The sequence below is a fragment of the Ipomoea nil genome, unplaced genomic scaffold, assembly GCF_001879475.1.
Source record: "Ipomoea nil cultivar Tokyo-kokei standard unplaced genomic scaffold, Asagao_1.1 scaffold3321, whole genome shotgun sequence".
Taxonomy (NCBI): Eukaryota; Viridiplantae; Streptophyta; class Magnoliopsida; order Solanales; family Convolvulaceae; genus Ipomoea; species Ipomoea nil.
Window position 1 is genome coordinate 5,828,624 of NW_017619749.1, and position 23,671 is coordinate 5,852,294.

Genomic DNA, 23,671 nt, shown 5'->3' on the forward strand with positions numbered 1-23,671 from the left:
TGAGCCCATTATTTTAATTGGGTCGGGTCACAAAACCCAGCCCAGACCCCGGCCCCACGCACGAAATATACGATTCCGAACGCCGGAAATATAATTCGTCCGATGCCCTGAAATATCATCCATCGTACACATAGAGGTAACTTGGAGAGAGAATATATATTGTTGTTATCTATTCAAATTATACTGCTATTGAATTAGGGTTTTGCAGCTTTTTTTTTTTTTTTTTTTTTTCCTTCTACACGTCAACCCAGCTATAATAGTTTAACCCAGCAACTTGTATGTAGTAAAGAATCAATTGATATTTCTGCTCTCCTTTCACCCCCTTTTAAGTTCATATATGTTTTGATTATTTTTCAGCCGCTTGATCGGAGAGGGGAGATTAAACTTGTGGGCAGAGATTTTGCTTATAGATTCCTCATCGATGGATGCTTTTCCTCAAGTTCAGGTATGGTTGCTTTCTTTCTGTTATTTTTCTATCGTGGGTTTTACAAAAAAGGCACTCAGTTCAACTAGGGGACAAGTGCATGTTCTGTTATTATTTTCTTCTTGATTATAGAGATGTATACTCTTAGATCCCAATTGAACATTGAGGTGTAGAATTCAAGAAGTGGATAATGATCATGATGTGACACATACTTGTGTGTGCTTGTGTTGTACAATATCTACAACTTGTAGCTTTCCCATGAAAATTTTGCAATATATACTGCAATGGGAGTCTATTCATTATTTTTTGTGCAATGGAGCTCTGGTTGAGAGTAAATTCTACATTTGGGTAGCATAATAATTGAAGCTTGTATGATGGAAAGTAGAATATTTTCACTTGTGTTGGTGTATTTAATTCCTGTGTTCTTTTCCTAGTTGCTACACCAGGAAAAAAGTGTAATTGGAGAAAGCTGTAAAGATTTAGTCACATATGGTAGCAAAATTTTAACATCTATAGCTCTTATCTGGTGGTCTGTTATTATCATAAATTCTTTTCAACTCAGTGGGCCAACTGGTTAGTTTGTCATTGTTTAGTCTTTGGAATTATGCATACTTTCTCTCCTCAATTCAACTAAAACTTAATCCCACTCTAGTTGACACCAATTAGATGGATCTTCTGTCTTCTCCTCATTGTAATATTAATTAGAAAATCTGCTGAGTGCCATAGGACCGTGATATCTTCCTCATCAACTTCTATTCTTCAAAGATTTATTTTCTCTCTATCCTCAATAGGTATAAGTTGTATATTGCTTTGAGTCATGCAGAGTATTTTGTAAAGATGACATTCTTTTCTATTATATGTGGCAGGAAGTTTTGCTTGAATTCAGAGCAGGCAAAATGCTAATGGAGGGAAAACGAGTTGTCCCTGACTCGCGTAAAGGGCTTGTTCGTATAGGCAGGGTATTGGATTTCAAACTTTGTTGTTTGTTTCTTTCTACTAGACTAGAAAGACATGTGCATCAAATCTTCCCTTGTCTTTTTCATTGCTGAAAACAAGCTTTTGTAAGGTAGTATCATCCATTGTTCTTAAACATGTTGCCTTGTCTTTTGATTTTAAGGGTGAGGAAGGACTTGTTCATTTTCAATGGTTGGATCGTTCTCTTAATGTTGTTGAAGATGTATCCTTCATCCTTTAAAATCTTTGCAGAAGTGAAAAGTGATTCTATTAGATAGTACTCGGTGCTTCCTTTTCCATTGATAAATAATAACCAAATTGCTCCTCATTACTAATTGAGTTGTCCTGGAAGTTGTATTCCTTGACAAAAGATAACATTAGGATCAGATTATTTTTCCAGAGGAGGCTGTTTTTGAAAAGGTAATTATCAAGTCTTGTGTATAGTAGTTTTTCCCCAGTAATCATGTTGAAAATTCACATGGTTGATCTTCTTTGTTGTTGAACTATTCAGGTTAATCAGTCAGCTGGGAGGGTTTATATTTTGAAATTTCATACAGATGATAGGAAGTTTTTCTTCTGGATGCAGGTTTGGTTTTTGAGCAAGAGTTTATCATATAACTTTTTTGAATTCAAACACACACCCCCCAATATAGGGCATTGCTAAGATCAATTGTGACTTGCATATCTTGCAGGAGCCAAAAGATGACAATGATGCACAATTATGCAGCTCAGTCAACTTCTACCTGAATCAACCACTTGGTAGAAAAATGCTTTCAAAAACTTTGGACTCTGTTTTAGCTATTTAAATTTTATGGAAGAAATCTTGCTTCCCATTTGCATTATCAAAGGCTCTGATTCTGCATACCTCAATCAATCCACAATCATTTACTGTGCTCAGCCTCTAACTGTAAAGAAATACACCTACATCTCATGTTGGAAGTGCCTTTTCCATTAAAGGCTTATTATTATTATTATTATTATTATTATTATTATTATTATTATATTATTATTATTATTATTATTATTTTATAATTGTTTGTTTTACCTGTTGTTTTATCTGCTTGATTTTTTAAATTTAATTATCTGCTTGGAGGTGTGTGAGAACTTTGGTGTCCCTGTGATACTTTCTTTTTCTTGGAACAAATGATTGTATACTATTTGCATTCAATGCAAACTAATTACTGATTTCAACTTCTGTATCTATATTTCCTTATGTACTTTTTAGAATTCAACATCTCTGATATCAGTTTATAACTACATACATGTCATGTTTTGAAACTCACTTCAACAGAGGGTGAAGAGGAGCCTGAAGCTTCTGCTCCTTTACAAAATTCTGATGATATGGTTGAAGAAGACATTTCATCAAGGTAAATTTGTGTAGTATGTAAATTCACATTTTGCTTTTCAGCAAGGATAAAGGATTATGTTCTAACAAATAGTATGCATTCCTTAATTTGCAATTGTGTTTTGAAATGACTGTGCTTTACTTACCAAGGTTTTGGTTATAGTTATTAATATGCTAACATTTGTTTGGTAGATTAAGTTGATTCTTTATAATGCTGTTCATAGTGGACTTATTAAAAGAAATGCTACACATGGTGTATGCACAAATCATTGGGCTGCAGGCATAGAAGTGGGAACCTTGTTTCTTTCATGTCTAGTGACTTTGCAAATAATGAACTGCAATCCTAATCAATTAATGAAATCTTAAAGTTGAAGGCCGAGAGAAACCATCTTTGTTACTGCAGTCAATGTGTGAATTGAGATAATGGGCTAGTTTAACTAAATTTAAAGTTAGAACTGATTTTAGACTGCCAGATTCATGGCCTTGAGATCATGGATTAACAAATAGAAAGCTGCTAACATAGGATTAGTGGATGTTTGGTATGAATCTGAACTTTGTCTTTTGTTACCTCCCCCTGTTCATATGTCTGCAGTCTGCTACCATTCCCACTCCTCTTTAACCAGTTGCAACAATTCCAGTGTGTTGTGTTAGCACCAGAATAGATTATTTAGTGTTACTAGACTTCTCTCGTTCTCTTTTATCTTTATGAGATCACACTATTGTGTTCTTAAGAACAGAAAATTATACCAAAATTGTGAAATTGAGTTATTTAGGGGCTGAGAAGTCTACTTTGGTTCTCTGGAGTCTGGACTATAATTGTTGGTATAAGTTGTACATTAGTGATTAGTGATATTCTTTCATATTTTCAATCTGTTGATTTTTGTCTTTGTTCTGGTCTGTTCCTATTTTACTTGTGGTAATTTATTGATGCTAAAGGCAAAAGAATCAGGAAAGTCATGTACTTGTTCAAACTTGTAAAGATAGAAAAGTAAGGTCTCAACTTAGCTTGGCTGAATTGTCTCTTCAAATTTCTGTTGTCTATGCCCTTTCTAGTTTGTTGCCCTTTAATGTGTAAAATTTATCATGATTTGCCAAACTGCTAATGACATATATGTGTGTATGCATGTTTGTATTTATATATGTATGTAACCTTATACCCTTTCAGGGCAGGAAATTTGGTTGGCCCAAGCATGGGTACTGAAGCAACTAGTGATGTGACATCTTCAGGACCTGTAAAGTTGGCTGATCTACAAAGGATATTAAGCAACATTGGATCATCAGGTTATGTTGACTTGTCTATTTGTATTTTCTAATTTAGTTCTCTCTGTGTCCTTCTCTCTTATTTAATGTATTCTCTAATAAAATGTTATTACTGTTGTGCATTGGTACAGATGAAGCTGCAGATCCAGATGCTGGTAAGGGTTTGATTGTTATGAGTTGTTGTTGGTCACTAGTAGACATTTGATATATGGTCTATGTTAGACCGCAATGAGACAATAGAGTATTAAAATAATTGCTAGTTACAATTTTCCGAAAGGGCTCACCTCTGCTATTGACATGAACGTCTTTGATTTTGTCTGAAGGCTTGGGATTAGCAGATATTTTAAGGCCTGAATTTGTATTACCATTGATTGAGGAAATACCACTGCAACAACAACTAGCTACATTTTTACCTGAGGTGAATGATTTTGTTTGCATTTTTGCTTTCTCTGAATTATCAAATTCTGTTAATTATTCTAGTGTCTTAAAAATTGTTTGTGAACTAGCAGGGCCAATGGAATCCAGAGGAATTGATTGAATTATTGCAGAGCCCACCATTTCGCCAACAAGTAGATTCATTTACTTATGTGAGTAATGTAGAATCTCCATATTATTTTCTTTGCTTTAAAGTACAGTTCAGGAGAGTAATATTAAGTCTCTGTCTGTTTATTATAGGTGCTTCGGACTGGACAGGTTGATCTGGCTCAATTTGGAATTGATCCTAGTAAATGTAAGTCTTTTTCTTTTAAAGAATGTCCAGAAACAGGGGAAACAAAGTATAACGTTATAATGAAAAGCCCGAATGCATAATTTTGACGGTCTGTCAAATTTTGGCGCTCCTATTTCAATCATGATGAAATTTAATATCTTTCCAAATTTGTCTCTTTTGTTAAGTAGCGTGGTATGACTCTTTCTAATAATGCTTTAAGCTAATTAATAGTCTTACCTATAATATAAGTTGTTTTAATTGAAAGTAATCAAATGTTGGAGTTGGTGGGCCAGATATTGTCCCTTATTTTCCACCTTTATGTCTAATCCAGTTTGGTTTTTTGCTGCTGTGTATTATACTATTTTGATTTGTATGACAAACTTACCACTGAAACTTGTTGCAGATAAGTTCACAGTTCCATCTTTTCTGGAGGCGCTTGAAGATTCTGTTTCTGGAACATTACAATCCAGTGAATCAAGGCAGGATGAGGACTTGAGATCTCACACACACAGCAGTAGCGATCCAATGGATGAAGATCGTCACTAACTATAAATTCAATTGGATTCATACTACCCCCCAAATGTTTGATCTGAATTCTTTGGAGAAAAAGGGGACCTTTCTGTAGTTGTATGATGTGCTCAAACTTTGAAGGATGAAAAGAATTGAGTGATTGTGACTTCTTAAGCATGTCATAAATTAAAATGGTGTTACCACCCTTCTATCTTAAGTTCTTAATTTGTTAGTCTTGATGTTTTTGTGTTTGTTTTTCCCCTTGTTTAATCTTAGGTTGGAAAGCCTACTGAAGGATTATAGCGCAATTACTAAATGATTTCACTGCAAGATCTTCTAGACATGACTGGGAGCCATTGCGGTGCAATCATGTAATAATTGTGGTGTAATCATTTAATAGTTTAACAGGTTAAAGTTTATTCTCATTTGACCTTTTATATATATATATATATATATATATATATATATATATATATATATAATTTGGTTTGTATGATAACCACTCCCTGCGTGATAATCGGGTTCATATGAACTATGCATCCATGTTACTAGAATATAAAGTATAATTATACATACACATGAGACAATGAGAAGAATATGGTAGTGAATTATTTGAATTCGTTTTGTGACTACTTACCTAATATTCAAATTGGCAATAATAAGCAGCAAAAAGGTTGTAGTATTTTGAAATGAGCGATGAAACTCAAATATTGGTAAGTTGAAAGGGGACAATTTTGCGAGTGCATCAGACATGGGACCCTCGTCTCCCGACCTTTTCTCCAATTTCGAAACCCAATCCCCTGAGCGCCAAAACTTAAACCCCGACTCCCCACCGCTTACCTCTTCTTCTGTGCGAGTGCGAGAGAGATAGGGAGAATTTGAAGTTGTAGGGGTAAGATATTCTCGATCTTCGTTTCTATATTATCTCCTCCCCGAGATTTGTTCCATTTCCAATTATTTACTCATTAATTACTGCTAATTCAACTGTCTACCATTTTTATTTTCTGGTTTAAATTTCAAAGTTCTCTACTCCGTACTTAATTATTATTATTATTTTCGAGGAAGCATTTCATTTCCACTCTTACCAATTCCCCCCTCTCCCAAATACTGAAGATGCTTCTCCTGTAATTTCTTCGTCATCGCTTCTTTCCTTTTATTATGTTTTGTTTCTCCATTTTAAAGACAAATGCATAATTAAGATCTAGATTTTATTTTTAATTTGAATTTGCTTTGATTTGTTGCACAGGGAACGTGAAAGTTGAAGCCGGCAGGTATGCCTTGTGTTCTGCATTTTTGTTTTCCTTTAAATTTAGTTCAGTTGCCAGCAATTTTCACCATTTTTTGGGGGTATTAACGAAGGCGTATAAACTTGCCGATTTTATTATCTTGTTTTTACTGTTTCAAAGTAATTTCTAGCACTGAATATCTGTGTTGTAATGTTTAGAGAAGTTCACAATTATTTATAGCACGGAATACCTTTGTTGTGATGTTTAGAAAAGTTAAATAGGTTTTATGTTCAAACTAAACAAGTATGCTTTGAATATTCATTGGCATGAATGTAATGTAATCCTTTTATATTGCTGGGGTTGGCTTATACAGGCTATGGCAGTGAATAAACTACGAAATGAAGACGCATGAAAATATGGTGAAAGGGAAAGGAAACGCAAAGAACAGCCATCAGGCTGTTTTTGAACTTAAGCAACGCGTAGTTATTGCACTGAACAAACTTGCTGATAGGGATACGTATCAAATTGCTGTGGAGGAACTTGAGAAAATTATTGAGTGCTTGACCCCAAATGGGATTACCCCATTTCTGTCTTGCATATTAGATACAGATTCAGAACAGAAAAGTGCTGTTCGTAAGGAATGCATTCGATTAATGGGCTCCCTAGCCAGCCTCCATGACAACCTTGTCGGCCCGCATCTTGCAAAGATGGTAGCCAGCATTGTTAAACGGCTGAAGGATTCAGATTCTGTTGTAAGAGATGCTTGTGTTGAGACAGTTGGTGTTTTGGCTGCTAAACTTGGTTGTTTTGGCACTGACAATGAGAACGATGGAGTTTTTATTGTCCTAGTTAGGCCTCTTTTTGAGGCATTGGGAGAGCAAAATAAGCAGGTGCAATCTGGTTCGGCACTGTGCTTGGCCCGGGTCATAGACAGTATCCAAAATCCCCCTACATTGGTTTTGCAGAAAATGTTAGCAAGAACTATTAAGTTGCTGAAAAATCCACACTTCATGGCAAAGCCTGCAGTCATTGAATTGAATAGAAGTATCATTCAGGTAAGTTATTTTTTATGAATGAAGGCTTTTTATTTTTGGAATAGACACTCATATTGTTTCTCCAGTTGGATCTGCATCTTTATGATATTACAAAGTTGATAGATCATTGTAATGTTATATTTCATTTTTGAAAAATTTATTTGATTGTAGCTTAGTTAATGACTACCTGTTTCTCTGTCCATGTTTTCAGGCTGGTGGTGCTCCATCTCATAATGTTTTATCGACTGCAATAACTAGCATACAAGAAGCACTCAAAAATAGTGATTGGGCAACAAGAAAATCTGCCTGTGCAGCATTAGGGGAGATTGCTTCTAGTGGTAGAATGGTCTTTGGCTCTTTCAAATCTTCTTGCATCCGTTGTCTTGAATCATGCCGATTTGACAAGGTAGGTGACTTAGTTTAGTTTGCGGTTTGACCATTTGAAAGCTTCCAAGTTGTCACTCTATAGTTGGACCTTCTATACTCTTTTAGTCTTTTCCATCGTTGTTCAGGTGAAACCTGTCAGGGACACAGCACTGCAAGCCTTGCACCTCTGGAAAAGTCTTCCTGGGTCAGATACATGTGAACCTTCAGAAGCAGGATCTTCTATCAAAGGTTTGCAATTTTCATTATTTCATTTTCTAAATAAAAGATGCATTTTGAAATATCACTGTTATGAACCAAATGAATATTTAAGATAGAGTTTTTTCCACTTTTGGTCCCATGACTATGGGACCATTTCAGCATTTGGTCCCTGACTATTAAATTTTTCACATTTTGGAATAAGGGTCAAATAGGCCATCGAACTGCACACGATAATGCAATTAGGCCACTGAACCTAAAAAAATCAACAATTGGGTCCCTAAGCTAACCAATTTCGAACAATTCTTCCAATTTGCAAGTTTTCAACAGGTCAACAAGTCATCCTCCCAAATTAATTATTTTTAAAAAATAAAGTTTAAAAATTAATTATTTAAATTAAAAAAAAAAAGGACTCCGGCCGGAGACGAAGAAACCGTCCGGCCGGAGTCCTTTTTTCTTTATAAAAAAAAAGAAAGAATTTAAATAATTAATTTTTAAAATTTATTTTTTAAAAAATAATTAATTTGGGAGGATGACCTGTTGGAAACCTTCAAATTAGAAGAATTGTTTGAAATTGGTTAGTTTAGGGACCCAATTATTGATTTTTTTAGGTTCAGTGGCCCAATTGCATTAACGTGTGCAATTCGATGGCCTATTTGTCCCTTATTCCTTCACATTTGGTCCCACGACTTTTAAATCCTTGCCACATTTGGTCCCTTCAACATAATTTCTGGTCACCGGTGACCAAATTTCAGGCAAGTGACTTATCTTGAAGGGAAAAATTGTCATTTTTGCTTCCCTCACCGAGAAGTTTAAGAAAAATGACAATTTTGCCCTTTATGATAAAGTCACCGGTGACCAGAAATTAGGTCCGTAGGGATCTAATGTGGCAAAGATTTAAAAGTAGTGGGACCACTTGTGAAAAATTAATTGTCAAGGACCAAATGTGGAAATCGTCCCATATTCGTGAGACCAAAAGTGGAAAAAACTCTTTAAGATATTACCCTTTTAAAAATGTCATTTTGTAAATGTTTGAAGTCATATGTTACTGAACCTTAAATATCATATTTAGTCAACTACATGCTTGATAAGTTGTGCTCTTCATACCCTTCACTTTCATGTCTTCTTATGATCATAATTGGTTTTGCATTCTCTTTTGAAATGATGGTTTACACCTCGCAGAAAATCACTATAAAGATGACTTTGGTGATACTACAAGCATCAGCGAGTCAACAGTGAAGGATGTCACTCCCAAAAAATTTGGTCATGAATTGGTTAAAAGCAGACTTCCTCTTTCTTCCAGAAAATCTGGCCAAAATCATGTTGAAAAGCTTCAGTACTCCAGAACAAATGATTGGCATGTAGAAATTGCTGTACCTAGAAGGCATAACATCTTTACATCTGAGGCTCAAAATGCACAGCCAGATGGTAGTTCTGTTACAAAGACTTTTGAAAGAAGATTTGATGTTACAAGTTCCCAAGATGTTGAATATGAATATGTACACATAGATGACAAGCAGGAATGTTCTTCTGTGTCAAATATCTTCCCTGATAACTTTCATGCAAAAGAAGTTACAGCTTCTCATGAGGCTCTTGATGAGATGAGTATGGATACATCTACAATAACCAATGAGCAGTGTGCTAGTGTAGTAACTATGGAAGAGCAAAGGTACTTGTCTAAAATGCAGGATCGAAGAAGCTTGGATTCCACTGTTACTGAACCAATCTCTAACACAATGCATGGATGTTGCCCAAATATTGCAAATGAATTGGCATCCATTCAAAAACAGCTGTTAGAGATTCAAAACACACAAGCTAATTTTGCAGATATTTTAAAGGTAATTCATATGCTCCAAGTTTCTATACTATCCTAAATGCTATGGATTGTCATAATAATTTAGTTAAATTGTGCCATTTATTGATTGGACTTTATCCCTCTTTTTCATACTTCTATGGAGGAAAATCAACCTGACCATATTAAAAGTGATTGCCTCAATGCTTTGTTGATTTGAGCAATGAAGCTACCTAATTGATGGGAATGATGGCTCATAGATTTGGTATGGCAAAGTGCAAAGATTTCCAAAATTGGACCAAAGCAAGTGCTCTGGTTTGAAACAAGTGATGTGGAAATCAGTTGCTTTTCCCCCGCCGTGTGTAGTCAGATGGTCAACAAAAATTAGGGTTAAAATACTATCTATTGGGTGAAATATTTACCAATGCAAAAAGTACACCAAAGCAACAAGGCTCTGCTTTGATTTTTGTGTAAATTTCATGTTAGCTATTGGTATCTATTGGGGGACTACAAGATTTACAAGCTTGGCATTTTCTTTATGCAAGGTTTTTGAATTCTTATGATCTACTGATAATAACCATAATTTGGTATACAATATTCAGGAGGTCACTGCAAACATAGTGGATACGCTGTCAATGGTACAGATGAAGGTGTCTGGTCTTGAAGACAAAGTTGATAGGATGGCCCAAGAACTTGCTTATGATATGAGGTGTTCTGATCCAGCAGCAATTAAGCTTCTGAGAAGAGGTCCTGCAGTTGTTTCCCCTCGACTCTCAACATACACCCCTAGGCCATCTGTTGATTTATGTCGTAGGCAGCCACCAGTGTTGCCCACAAAAGATACTGATGTTTGGGAGGAAAAGGATTTTATTAAGTGCAGATCAAGCAGTTTTTCTAAACAAAGTCTAGACACGTGGATGGATCCAGCAGCAAAACCAAATAAAAATTCTCTTGGGAAGATCACTCAGCGAGGCTCTGCACAGGGAGGCAATGGTCGTCAAACAAGAAAAACTGATAACCCCTTTCCCAGAGTTTCTACTAGTAATGTCAAGCAAAATATCTTAGAGATTGAGAGTAGTTCGTGGAAAGTTGTTAAATGTCATATGCTGAATGGGGATCTAGATTCTGCATATATGGAGGCCCTGTGCTCAGGTAGTGAACTTGTTTTGTTTCATCTGCTTGACAGAACAGGTCCTGTTCTGGACAACTTATCACAAAAGACTTCTAGTGATCTTTTGACAATTCTTGCATCATACTTCTTGGAACAAAGATTTGTGAATTCCATTCTCCCTTGGTTACAACAGGTAAGTTTTTGTTTCCTAGTTTTCTTTTAATCCTAAATGTATACTTATATTTTTCTCTAGGCAGAATAGTTGATTTTCATTCATTGCTAAAGTGATGGAATTGAATACACTGAAGTGCTATTTGTTTTCTATGTGTGATAACACTTGCCTCGTGTTCATATCTTCCCTATTCATTTGAATGTATCTTAAAACATTGTTGGCACATTTAATATGAAAGTTACTTCATCTTATCTGTCTATTCATTTGAGTGTATCTTCTGGTAATCTCTCTCTATTTTCTCTTCAACCTAGTTGGCTGAACTGTGCACCACCCACGGCCCAGAATACATCACTCTTTCTGCAAAAACAAGGCGGGAGTTCTTCTCTGGATTTCAAGTAGTTAATATGGAATTTTCTAGTGTTGCAGAAAGAAAATCTTTCATGCAGCTGGCATCAACCTTGCGCCAGACTTGGGGTTAGTGTTGGTTATTCTTTTGTTACCTCCCATCTTTTTGTATCATTTGTCTCTTCAATTTTTTATTTTCTCAAAATTCCTTCTGAATGGATCGTGGCAAAGAGGGATTAATGGTTAGCATTTCTCAAAAGTGTTCCTTTTTCTTTTCCTCATCTTTCAGAAAAGTGTTCTGCGTGACAAGATGAAAGCAGTGTGGATGCTCTCTGGCATTCGGCGAAATCTGTTGTGTTCTCAGAGACTCAGAGTGGACTTATGCTATCTGGAAATAAATTTCATAATCTACGTTTATGTTATCTGAGTCTGGCATTCATAATAGTCAGTATTTAGTAGATTCTTCAATTACCTTGTGTTGACCTGTCTTTTCTCTGTTTGTAATGGCACATACATCTTTTGTTAGAAGCTGCAGCCATCAAGATCTATTGAGTATTGAATATTGATATCCCCTCCTTGTGCACAATAGTTATCAAAATGAATAAACATTTTATTAAATTCCAATCTTTCTTGGTACATTTGCGGAGCACTGAACTTATGGTGTTCATTTTTTGGGTACACATCTAATAAGGTTTGGAGTGGTGAGATTCGAATATATATTTGCTTCCTGGAAAAGTGTTAGAAAGTAACAAAAAAAAAAAGCAGATGGATATATGGCAAGAACAACTTATATCTCCAGTAATGGATGGAGGGACGAGGAGACAAAAATGAGAGATGGAGCAAGTGTCAATACAACATTCATAACCTTGAAACAATAGATCATTCCTTAAATGTCTGAAGGGCTATAGAGATCACATTCTGGTGGCTCACTCTTGCTCCTTCCATTTGATTTAGTCCACTCCGGCTCGGGCTCGGGTTTTCTTTCGCTTTCGCATTTCCCCTTCTCATTTGCAGTTTCTGGCAAAGCTTTCGGCACTTCATAGAGCGTGACAGAGCCACTTGCGCTCTGGAGAATCGCCTCGGGACCTTTCTCTCGTGGTTGAAGGGCTTCAAGAATTTCCACTACCTGACTCATGACAGGTCTCCCTTTCGGGTTCTGGCTCAGGCATTGGTACGCCAGGTTGGCTACCTTCATCGCTGTTTTATTCGAGTATTGGCCTTCTATTCTGGGGTCTATTATCCTGAAGAGCTTCTTGCCGTGGGTTAGGAGAGGGCGCGCCCATTCCACAAGGTTGTGCTCTCGGCTAGGCCTACTTTTGTCCATTGCCCTCCTCCCGATTAACATCTCAAGCAACACAACCCCAAAACCATAAACATCACTTCTCGCGGTTAAATGCCCTGAATAAGTCAGTCAAGTTGCTGTTTAATTCACAATCTACATCAAAGCATCTGCTAATGCGAAAAGTGTTCACAGAAGAGAAGTAAAATATGTACTACTAAAAGTCTCACTGGACCGACCATACTTGATGGATAGAGAACTCTGTACTAACTAAAACACTCGAAAGTATAACATTTCATAGCGAGTAAAAACAATACTCACCAGTCATGACATACTCGGGAGCTGCGTAACCATAAGTACCCATAACTCTAGTTGATACATGAGTTTGATCCCCCATTGGCCCATCTTTAGCAAGTCCAAAGTCTGAAAGCTTTGCATTGAAATCCTACAGATTTGAATTAAAACAATAATAGTTCAGCAACTATTCTTAAAATAATGATTTGACAGTTAGTATAAACGACAGAAGTCTATTTAGTTTCACCTCATAAACAATTGATAGCCCCTTTCTGGTCTCCTCAATTAATGGAACTATAGAATACTTATATAAAATAAATACAATCTTTCAACTATCCCATTCCCGTGATTAAGAGTTGTTACTAACCTCATCCAATAAAATGTTTGAGGTTTTGAAATCCCTATATATGACGGGCCTGTCTGCTCCATGAAGAAAAGCAAGCCCTCTGGCAGCGTCCAAAGCAATCTTCAATCTTCTTGACCATGTAAGAGTAGCACACACTCCTGAAACCAAAAAGCGCACGTAAATGGTTAAAGCAAAAGCATGTCCATAAAAAGAACATATGAGACTTTGTACAAGCAAATTATCCAGCTCAATAGCATCCTTTATTCTGTAGTTTCTTTTTTTAGGTGTAAACCACGAGGGTGTTCCGGGTCTTTCTCCGCCCGTTTTACGGTCCAGGTCCACCCAACAAATCCCCACTCGCTCGGAGAGGCACAGGAGCTAGCCCAAGGGGAATTGTCACTTGCGAGGATCGAACTCGGGTTATCCCAGAATTCTTCCCCACAAAGAGAGCTCATTTGCCACTTGAGCTACCCCATTGGGTTATCCTTTATTCTATAGTTAATTCCGGATTTAGTACTCTAACTATCACCCATTTCCAATTTTAGTCTTAACTTTTAAAGCTACCAAATTTAGTCTTGTAGTATTGAAACCTTTCCAATTTTAATCCACTATAAACTTTTTTATGGTGTGAATTGTTAACATTGAGAGTGAAATTAGGGCTCCTAGAATAAGGAAATTAGGGCTTTGTTTCCCGTGTGTGATAAACAATTGGCGCAATGCGGCAATGGACATGGCTTTCCAATTTTACTCTTAATGTTAACGATTCACACCGGGCAAAAACTAATGGTGGATCACAATTGGAAATGATTTAATACTTAAGATTAAATTTTGTAGCTTTAAAAGTCAAGGACTAAATGTGGAATTAACTCTTCTATTCAAGTTTTATTTTGGTATATAATAATCAAGACTATGTGGTTTAATGGTACCCAGGTTGGACTTCCATTTGGAAAATTGTGGATTCGAGCCTCAGTGGAGGCAGGCCAGTAGCATTCAAATAAAATGACATAGAAATTATCTTTTTCAGTGAGAATAATATACAAGTTTAGATCCCCTTCATCTCCAAGAATATAGATTCTTTTTCAATGAAACTCTTACTAGTCATAAGATGTGAACTTTTTTTTCAATGAAATTTGATAGAGAATACTAACAATTAATTACATTTCTTTATCATGGCTATTATCATTTCTTAGAGTTAACTATAAACAAAATTAACGTAGGAGTGAGGTACTCACTGGGAAAAAGGTGTTTCTCCAGGCTGCCAGATGCCATGTATTCATAAACCAATAGCCTATGTTCATCCTCACAGCAGTACCCTATGAGCTTCACCAAATTAGTATGTCGAAGCTGCCCCAAATACTTAACCTCTGCCTGCAAGCCACAACTTAAAGTAAGTCGCATTAATCCGGACCATTGACATAAGGTTCATTGTTAGTATGGTAAAGGTTTATTTTTAGTACATTGAATGTTCATTTTTAGTGTACTGAAGGTTCATTTTTTGGTATACTACTTAAAAGTGAACCTTTATCAATGGTCCACATGGTCAATAGTATAATTTGTCGAATGGAAGCAGTTGGGCCTGGTATTCAAAGATAGTTCAGGAAGTTTCTCAGAAGTTGGAATTTTCTTAAATAGGGTGGTTTACTAAACAGCCTTACTTTGCACACTATCTATTGTTTAATCCCGAGAGTATGATTATTATTGATTATTTAGATTTAGATGTTATCTTCCATTTCACTTTTCACTAGGCAAAATTTGCTACAATTAGTTATAATAGAATAAGAACGGGAAAAAATGTACTGTCCAATTGGTTCTGTAAATCTAGCCCTTAACGACTAAGAACACATGTACAAAGACCAACATTTATGCGAACTAGGATAGTTTGTTTCTAACAAAAGTATGGATCTAATATTCTAGACTCACTGAAACTCACCAATTCATTATTTATGCATAAATTTTCATGAGTTTGAGGATATTTTTTCCCAGTATGTAATTTTAGTTGTGTTGCTAATATGGTAGTAAATCATATGCACTCTCACGGGTAAATTTCTTCATCTCATCACCAATGCACTAAACTAGGGTACAGAGAAGTGACATGCAAGGACTAATCGATTGACAAAAGTCAAAGCAAGACGATACTTTTGGAAATAGAACAATTAATCTGTAAACTTAATAGAAGCTACAGAAAATTACCAGCCATTCTCTGTCGCCTTGTAGACCTTCTGGATCAAGCTCTTTAATGGCAACACGAGTGGTTATGTACCCTGCTCTCACGTGTTCATCTATGACTCCTTTATAGACTCGGCCAAACCCACCTTCACCCAGAACTTGATCGGGTCTAAAGTGCTTGGTACCCAATTTCATTTCTTCATAGTTGAAGATATCAAGATCACTATTCCCAGGACTTTGTCGCAAATCCTTCACATTTTTGGGCATTACCACGATTTTGCTTTCACTATTAGTCTCATGGGCTTCTGCTGCATTTGTCTTCCTTGGACTTGCATAATTTGCTTTGGCTATAGACGGGGCAACTCCAGGGCGGACCGCTACAGTTTAAACAAACCAATGATAACAACAAATCTAAGCTTAAAACTAAATATCTACTTCTGAAATTTGTACAATTAAGTTTCCAAACAACAGGAAAAAGGAGAATACAGAGAAAAGCCAAGAATATTAGGAACGAAAATGGAATCTATATATGCTTTGTAACTATATCTTTTAACCACAAACTGGTTCAAATAGCTTCAGAATAAGTTATTGCCATTAAAACAACCAAAAATTCCCACTAGGTAAAAGTATCAAGGTAATTAGGTTTAGCATATGAGTATGATACAAGTCTACAACAACAAAATACATACAGTTTGAGATTACACATGAATCCTAGGACTAGTATCATGTCAAATGTTCATCCAATTTAAGTGCCCAAAGTGTAAATCGAATTCCAAGGAAATCTGCTTTCTCTATCAGATCCAACTCAAGAATCTACAGTTGAAAGATGATGATAATGCCATTGTAGAGCTAATAAGCAGCACTTATAAACTAATATCACTTCCCTAAACTTCAGATAGCCTCCTTAACTGCATTGAAACTTCAACTCTTCACGGAGCTAATCAAATCACTATTTAAGAGAATGACCTCAACACACCATTACTTGAGTGGTTTAGATCAAATAAAAGTTTGATTGAATTAAAAGGAAAAATACCTGAGGCATGATTTGAAGATTTATTATTTTGTTGTTGGAATTCAGCTTCTTCTTCAACACTCAAACAGGACCCCATCAATGTTGAACTCTCCAACTAATTAAACTCCAAGAGAAGATTAGCATTTCAACTACCCATTCCTCTTTCAAGATTTATACAGCGATAAAAATGAGTCAAAGATTAGATTTTTATACAGTAAAACTGAGTTTTACTGCATTATCTGAAATGGGTAGCCGGAAATCGGATTGCTAAAGCTGGAATCCGATCTGGGTCGCCGGAATATTCCAAGATTTTATTCAACACTCAGATATGAGTAGGAATAAACAGCAATGAGAGTTCCAAAGACAATAGCTAGAAGCAAGAAGAAGTCATAATTTTTACTCAGTATTTATTTGGCAGAAATAATTGTATTTTGTTTGAATTGTGAGATTTTTTGGGGGTGAGAGTCAAAAAGGAAGAAAAAAATGGCAAAACCAAAGCCAAAGCAAACAGCGACTGCATGGGGGGAGACCCCACGCTAGTTTAGCTGGCTGGACGTGGATGACCAGATCGTCCTGCTTCTCATCTCTACTTTTACCATATTATCCTTTTTCCCATCCGTTTTAGTCAAAAACCCCACTAATAATTGGTTTTGTGAGGTTTAATTTAACAACTACTAAATCACTTTCATTACTTATACATAATTGTACTTTTACTATAAGTAGATTGTCATGAACCAACCACACGTGCTTAACTCGCTAGTTCAGTACGCAATGTCCTCTGAGCCATTAAGAATATATATTTAGCCTTATCGCTTAAGTCATTAAGGGGATTAACCTTTTGAGAAAAGAAGATGGTCATAGACATATTTAATCATTATCTTAACTTCACGATATATGTAAATTCATAATTTTAAATAAGATTTTACAAATTTAATTCTTATTCTCAACTCTATACAAAATAATAGACATAAAATTGATATGTTAAAAAATATATATATATTTTGGTTATAAATTTACAAGTATTCAACCATTATATTAATAGATTTCAACTAATTTTAAATCAAATTACTCCGTGCTACTTAATCTCATTGAAAACAGACTCACTCTTTTATTAATTACCCTATTTATAATGTTGAAAAACCAAACTTTGTTTTAAAAAAATTGACTTTCTTTTCACTAAAATTAAATGCATGTGGGGTTGATGACACCAAACATCATGTCACTTCATAGATACGACCAATTCAAATGGTCCTATCTACTAATATGTCATATTATTTTGATTTACCTATTTAGGTATAACATATTTTTTTATAGAACCAAAAGGAAAATATTTAACATATTATTAAATACTCACACCTACTCTTTTTGTCACATATCTTAATTTTATTATTAAAAAAATCAAAATAGTTTTTTATACAAATTTGAATAACGATGAAAACCCACAATACAATTTGATGGTGTGCATTGATGAGTAAATCCAATTTCTATGTTATATCTTGCAAACCATAAGTAAATTACAATAAAAAGACTATTTGTGACGAACTTGACCTAGAGAGTGTTGACAAGAACCAAATTTGTAACCTTTAGGAACGAAAATGACTTTATTTTTTAAAATCAACCGAGATGCACCACATTATATATGTGTACATTATATATGTGTGTGTGGGGGGCGGGGGCATGAATGCGGTAGTATTGATATAGGGGTAGTTTTGGAATATGAAAAAGTCAAAGGGTAATTATTGGAAAATGAAATGATAGAGGGTGTGCAAGTTGTTTGGTTATGGGTGTTTGTATTCAAAAAATGAGTGCGACCCTTATTCCTCTACGCGCTCCTTGTCTGCACAACGCGGTTCACATGACTGCACACTACTCCGTACTAATTAATTCTTTTTTAATTTGGTCAAATCCACCCCCTTTTAATAATAATACTCCGTAATAATATAATAAGTTCTTTCCATCCTGGCCCCCTGAGAGAGCATCTGTAAGGATGTAAATTAACTGAACATGAATCAAAGAGGCTAGATATTTGCTTACTGTGCATAAGAAGTCCCTCTCATTTTGAGAGGTTGCTCTCACACTGCCGCGGGTGAGACTCGATTCCTGGACATTCTTTCCAACTTTCATCTCTATGATCAATTGAGCTGTCCAAGCGGGCGTAATAATATACTCCCTCCGTCCCGAATTGGTTGTCTCATTTACTCTTTGCACGCTTTTTAAGGAATTAAAGTAAATGTTATGTATTTTCCAATTATGCCCTTCACTTTTTCACTTTTGGAAATAAAAGCAAAAGTCATAAGGGTAATTTGGGAAAAAGTAGAATGATGGTGATGTTCAATTTTGGAAAGTGGACAACATTTTGGGACAAACTAAAAAGGAAAGTAAGACAAACAAAATGGGACAGAGGGAGTAATAAGTTGAACACCTTAAATGTATGCAATTTCACCTAATAGTATGTTATTTTTCATTTTATTAGGAATTGCCTGCTTACATGGATTGTGAGTTGACGTTTTAAATAATTTTTAATAATAAATTTTAAAAAATTAAATAAATAAGTATAAAGGATGGTGGCCACCGACCTCCTACTACTAATAATAATAATTGATAGAACTAATAGAACCGAAGTATCAACGAATTGAATGTTCTTCTATGAAATTAAAGGAAATTGTTATGAAAATTGATTGAATGAGATAAATTGAATGTAGAGAAGAAGAGAAAGGCATTTCCATGTTGACAATTGTTTAATTGATACAATTTACAAAGCATATGAAACAAGCGTAGTGAAGCGTATATATAAAGGTAATATAATGTTCTAAAAGAAAAAGTAGAAGAATATGCATGCATGTACTCTGTACGTATAACTTTTTGAGGTGAAATCAGCTTATCAGCGGCCATGCTGGGCAATCGTGTGCACCATGCTGCATGGTGTACAGTGTTCTATGTTCATAATTACTGAGCTACATGTTCATAATTATAAAGCTATATATTTATAATTTTTAAATTTTATATTCATAATTATTGAACTCTATATTCACAATCACAGAACTCTATGTTCATAATTTTCGATGTTTATATTCTAAATTGTTGAACTCGATCTATATTCACAAATTACAGAACTATATGTTCATAATTTGATAACTATACACTTTAGAAATTATGAATCTACAGTACAGATATTATGAAGCTGCAGTATAGAAATTATGAATCTACTGTATTTAAATTATAAATCTACGGTTTAAAAATTATGAATGTACAATATAAATTTTATGAATCAATTATGAACCTATAGTATATAAATTATGAATCCAATTCCGTAATGTGCACACGATTACACAGCATAACGATCCCTTATCAGCTCACTTTAATTTGGATCGCCCCTAGTTCTTGACAAACACTATTTAAAAAAAAAAAAAAAAACACGTACAATTATTGTCTTATATAAATAATAATTGATCATCTATAACTTTTCCTGAATTTTGATCCCAAGTACTTCACTCAAGTTTGACTCTAGATTCCTTCAAACATTAAAATACGAAGTTTTTGTTTATTTAATCATAGATAAATATGCTTAAAATTCGCCCTCACATAGTGTATTATATTAGCTAGGACAGATTTATTTTTTGATGGGCTTCAAACAATATCGAGCGTAATATATTTTTATTAGATAACGGCATTACGCATCACCTCTCATATGAAATTATATTGACTATGGTACCAAATTAAAAAATATATTTTATCTCAATTAAAAATATAAGTTAATAGTTAAACTACACATTTATATTCATATATTATATATCCTCAACATTGAGAACCCATCCAAGTGCTTGGAGTGTTTCAGAGGTGCGGCCATGCGCCATCATGAGTACGTAGTGCTAGCCAGTGCGTAGTTTGCATGTGGTCTTATGTAGGTTATGAGTCAAAGTTAACAATGTAAAACTTGGTGTAGTACAGTGCACGTTATATACTTATATTCTTCCCAAACAACTAATATAAATGTTTAATTAATTAATTTTTTGTAACAGATTATTGCTCTAAAACATTAAAATTTAAAAAAATTGCTCAATTTTTTTTGATTAATTTTTTGAAAAAATAAATTATATTCTTAAAGTCATTTTTATGTAATTAATTATTAGCTAACATCTAATTTACCAAACATCTTTCTACAACTAACTAATGTTATAAGCTATTCAAACCCGCTAACTCAATCTTTTAACAACTAACAGCTAAAAACTACGGAGTATTTGTCAAAACCCCACATAAGTGTTCCAATATATATAAATGCATTATTGCCAATATAAAAGTGTGTTTGATATCTACCACTATATCCATATAGTGTTCCATCCTACCATTTTGTCCACTCCAATAATTCTCTATATTTCATTATCTAATTTTGTAGTTGGCTTGAGCTAAAACACCATAATATACAAAGTCTGAATTTTATACCCCAGGTTTAGACTCCTAGTGTACTCTGTGCTTCTATTTGAATTGGAATTAAACGGTTCTGATCAAGAATCAGATTAAAGATCAAATAGTCCATGGTTGCACCTATATAAGGGCACCTAACCCTTTGGTAAGTGGGCTCTCGATCTCCTTTTCCTCTCCTCCTTCCTTCTCACTTCAACTATACTCTCTCTCCAGCTCTAAACATGAATAAAAGAAGCTTATTCTAATCCATTTTTGCTCCATCTTCTCTCTACATTTTCATACATGTTCATGCATGTTGTATACACAATAGAGTACACATAAACTGATCAATTATCTACATCAATGGCGCCGTCTGTGGGGAACGGCGTGTTCTCCTAATCTCCAATCCTTTCCGCTTAACCGGGGAATCCAGCTTCTTCCCTGTGAATCAGATCCGGTCGGCTTCCTTTTGTTGCTTTGACTCTGGAATACGCCACTGGCTCTGGACAGCTCATCGGTTCTTCTATAGACTCCCCAGAAATGCCAAACGCTGTTAATATAATGAAACATAGAGATGCATTGCAGACATGCGAATCAAAATCGACGCCGCTTCCATCGCCGCGGAGAAGAGCTCCACCATGCCGCCATCGTCGCCACCCATGCATCGTGGAACGGGAGTCTTCTGCTGCGGGGAACTTATATTTATAAAAGCAATATTTCAATTCTATTTCTAAAAATTCAAATTAAATTTCAATATTTCAATTCTATTTATAAAAGTAAAAAAAAAAAACTTGAATTACAATTTTTGACAAATACAAAAATTTGCTCCATAACATGAACAAACTTGGTATATTTTCTCTCAATTAGCATAACTTCATGACATTTTGATGGGGTAATAAATAATCACATCTACATCAAAAATTATATTCAAATAGAGAAAAAGATGAAGTACCACAACTAAGAGATAACATTCTATAATTAATGGTTAAATTAGTTCATCAATTCGGAGAATATTGATAATTTATTTTGACATATAAAATAGAGAACAACGTACCTATATATGAATTTCGCAGCTTAAAATTTTCTTAAATACGGTGGTTTACTAAACTGCCTTACTTTGCACACTATCTATTGTTTTTTTTTTTGAATGCACACTATCTATTGTTTAATCCCGAGAGTATGATTATTTAGATTTAGATGTTATCTTCCATAAAAAATCACTTTTGACTGGCCAAAATTTGCTACAATTAGTTATTAGTTATAATAATAAAATAAAAAGGGGAAAAAATGTAGTGTCCAATTGGTTCCGTAAACCTAGCCCTTAATAATGACTAAGAACACATGTACAAAGACCAACATTTAGGAAAGTTTATTTCTAAGAAAAGTATGGATCCAATATTGTAGACTCACTGAAAGTCACCAATATAAAATAAAATAAATTCAATTCATTATTTATGCATAAATTTTGTTAAGTTTGAGGATATGTTTTCCCAGTATGTAATTTTAGTTGCGTTGCTAATATTTTTTTTGGTAGAGATGAATCTCGCCTTCCTTACAAAGCCAATGGATTAAAATTTTTGGTGCCATCCAACTCTTACACTAAATGCTGCCATGTTTGAAGAGAGCAGAACTAGCTAGATATTCTGGTCCTAATCTTAGTTTTGTTTTGTTTTAGACCTGTCCCGATAGAAGGATTATCCAATGCGATGCCCTCCGCTAAAGGGGATTAGGTCTTGTTTTGCTTTTTGCTCCCGCGAATTAGCCCTTCCTCTGATCTGTATTAAAAAAAAAAAAAAAATCATATACACCCTTGCTGGTAACTTTCTTCATCTCATCACCCTTGCGGGTAAAAAAAATCAAGATCACGATTCCCAGGACTTTGTCGCAAATCCTTCACATTTTTGGTTGCACTATTAGTCTCATGCTGCATTTGTCTTCCTTGGACTTGCATAATTTGCTTTGGCTATAGACGGGGCAATTCCAGGGCGGACCGCTACAGTTTAAATAAACCAATGATAATAACAAATCTAAACTTAAAACTAAATATCTACTTCTGAAACTTGTACAATTAAGTTTCCAAACAACAGGAAAAAGGAGAATACAGAGAAAAGCCAAGAATATTAGGAACAAAAATGGAATCTATATATGCTTTGTAACTATATCTTTTAACCACAAACTGGTTCAAATACAAAAATGAACAAATTCAGTAGTGTCATTGATAAAGTAAATATTAAGAAGTAAATTCATTAGAAGAATACAACATTATAGAAAAAGTTATCAGCATTACTTCTTACAATGATATAATTATTATATTATACCTTTCTTGAGCTTGAAAGGTAACATTCACCCCATCCACTATCTGGTAATTGCTTTGATATAAGAAAAGTGCAAGCCTTGCGAAGAGCCTCACAATTATTGTAACTTCTCCCACAAGCAACTAATCCTCCTACTCCAAATCAACTCTCAATAAGTGTAGCAAATTCCCCAACTACCCGTCCTGCATCCATAAATGATGTTTTTCAAACCCACACGTTTATTTTTCTTCAATTAGAAAACCTTAATGTTATCAAACGTTACTGTCGGTCAGATTATATATTTATATATGTTCCTTTTTTCCTTTTCATTTAGTACTACGACGATGACGTACCATGACCCATATGAATTTTGTGTATTTTGAATATATTGTAACCCTTTGGAGATGCATGCATC

The 23,671-nt window shown here is 34.9% G+C and overlaps 3 protein-coding genes across 6 annotated transcripts; 2 read left to right on the forward strand and 1 right to left on the reverse strand.

The window, feature by feature from the left end:
* Nucleotides 1–48: 48 nt before the first annotated feature.
* Nucleotides 49–5,441, forward strand: LOC109170368 (26S proteasome regulatory subunit RPN13). Of its 2 annotated transcripts, none has more exons than XM_019319449.1 (14): nt 49–136; nt 358–445; nt 1,291–1,383; nt 1,542–1,601; nt 1,760–1,798; nt 1,890–1,964; nt 2,071–2,137; nt 2,670–2,745; nt 3,889–4,004; nt 4,115–4,138; nt 4,307–4,401; nt 4,493–4,570; nt 4,659–4,713; nt 5,096–5,441. In XM_019319449.1, exons 2-14 carry the CDS (start codon nt 422–424, stop codon nt 5,236–5,238), a joined length of 945 nt encoding a protein of 314 aa, XP_019174994.1. In that variant the 5' UTR covers nt 49–136; nt 358–421; the 3' UTR covers nt 5,239–5,441. The 2 variants fall into 2 exon arrangements, with proteins under 2 accessions (XP_019174994.1, XP_019174995.1); XM_019319450.1 differs by lacking the exon at nt 49–136 and adding an exon at nt 222–276.
* Nucleotides 5,442–5,697: 256 nt separating this feature from the next.
* On the forward strand, nt 5,698–12,080 carry LOC109170365 (microtubule-associated protein TORTIFOLIA1). 3 transcript variants are annotated; one of them, XM_019319444.1, is made up of 9 exons: nt 5,698–6,094; nt 6,449–6,474; nt 6,799–7,483; nt 7,674–7,868; nt 7,975–8,077; nt 9,227–9,882; nt 10,439–11,140; nt 11,431–11,593; nt 11,754–12,080. In XM_019319444.1, exons 3-9 carry the CDS (start codon nt 6,827–6,829, stop codon nt 11,768–11,770), a joined length of 2,493 nt encoding a protein of 830 aa, XP_019174989.1. In that variant the 5' UTR covers nt 5,698–6,094; nt 6,449–6,474; nt 6,799–6,826; the 3' UTR covers nt 11,771–12,080. The 3 variants fall into 3 exon arrangements, with proteins under 3 accessions (XP_019174989.1, XP_019174990.1, XP_019174991.1); XM_019319445.1 differs by having other exon boundaries at nt 6,449–6,473; nt 6,802–7,483; XM_019319446.1 differs by lacking the exon at nt 5,698–6,094 and adding an exon at nt 6,129–6,326 and having other exon boundaries at nt 6,449–6,473; nt 6,802–7,483.
* A 122-nt stretch (nt 12,081–12,202) lies between these two features.
* On the reverse strand, nt 12,203–17,000 carry LOC109170367 (serine/threonine-protein kinase At5g01020). Its single transcript, XM_019319448.1, has 6 exons — nt 16,583–17,000; nt 15,574–15,926; nt 14,616–14,751; nt 13,405–13,541; nt 13,065–13,188; nt 12,203–12,862 (listed from the first exon to the last, which is right to left on the reverse strand). The coding sequence occupies exons 1-6, from the start codon at nt 16,656–16,658 to the stop codon at nt 12,351–12,353; spliced, it is 1,338 nt and encodes a 445-aa protein (XP_019174993.1). The 5' UTR covers nt 16,659–17,000; the 3' UTR covers nt 12,203–12,350.
* Nucleotides 17,001–23,671: the final 6,671 nt, after the last annotated feature.

Excerpts from the sequence above, each read along its gene's own strand:
- LOC109170365 (XM_019319444.1), top strand. The coding sequence starts at position 6,827 with ATGAAGACGCATGAAAATATGGTGAAAGGGAAAGGAAACGCAAAGAAC. Across the intron at positions 7,484-7,673 it reads TGAATAGAAGTATCATTCAG|GCTGGTGGTGCTCCATCTCA; the intron begins GTAAGTTATTTT and ends CCATGTTTTCAG. Across the intron at positions 11,141-11,430 it reads TTCTCCCTTGGTTACAACAG|TTGGCTGAACTGTGCACCAC; the intron begins GTAAGTTTTTGT and ends TCTTCAACCTAG.
- LOC109170368 (XM_019319449.1), top strand. The coding sequence starts at position 422 with ATGGATGCTTTTCCTCAAGTTCAG. Across the intron at positions 1,965-2,070 it reads AGTTTTTCTTCTGGATGCAG|GAGCCAAAAGATGACAATGA; the intron begins GTTTGGTTTTTG and ends CATATCTTGCAG. Across the intron at positions 2,746-3,888 it reads GAAGAAGACATTTCATCAAG|GGCAGGAAATTTGGTTGGCC; the intron begins GTAAATTTGTGT and ends ATACCCTTTCAG.
- LOC109170367 (XM_019319448.1), bottom strand. The coding sequence starts at position 16,658 with ATGGGGTCCTGTTTGAGTGTTGAAGAAGAAGCTGAATTCCAACAACAA. Across the intron at positions 15,927-16,582 it reads ATCTTCAAATCATGCCTCAG|CGGTCCGCCCTGGAGTTGCC; the intron begins GTATTTTTCCTT and ends TTTAAACTGTAG. Across the intron at positions 12,863-13,064 it reads TCCCGAGTATGTCATGACTG|GGCATTTAACCGCGAGAAGT; the intron begins GTGAGTATTGTT and ends TGACTTATTCAG.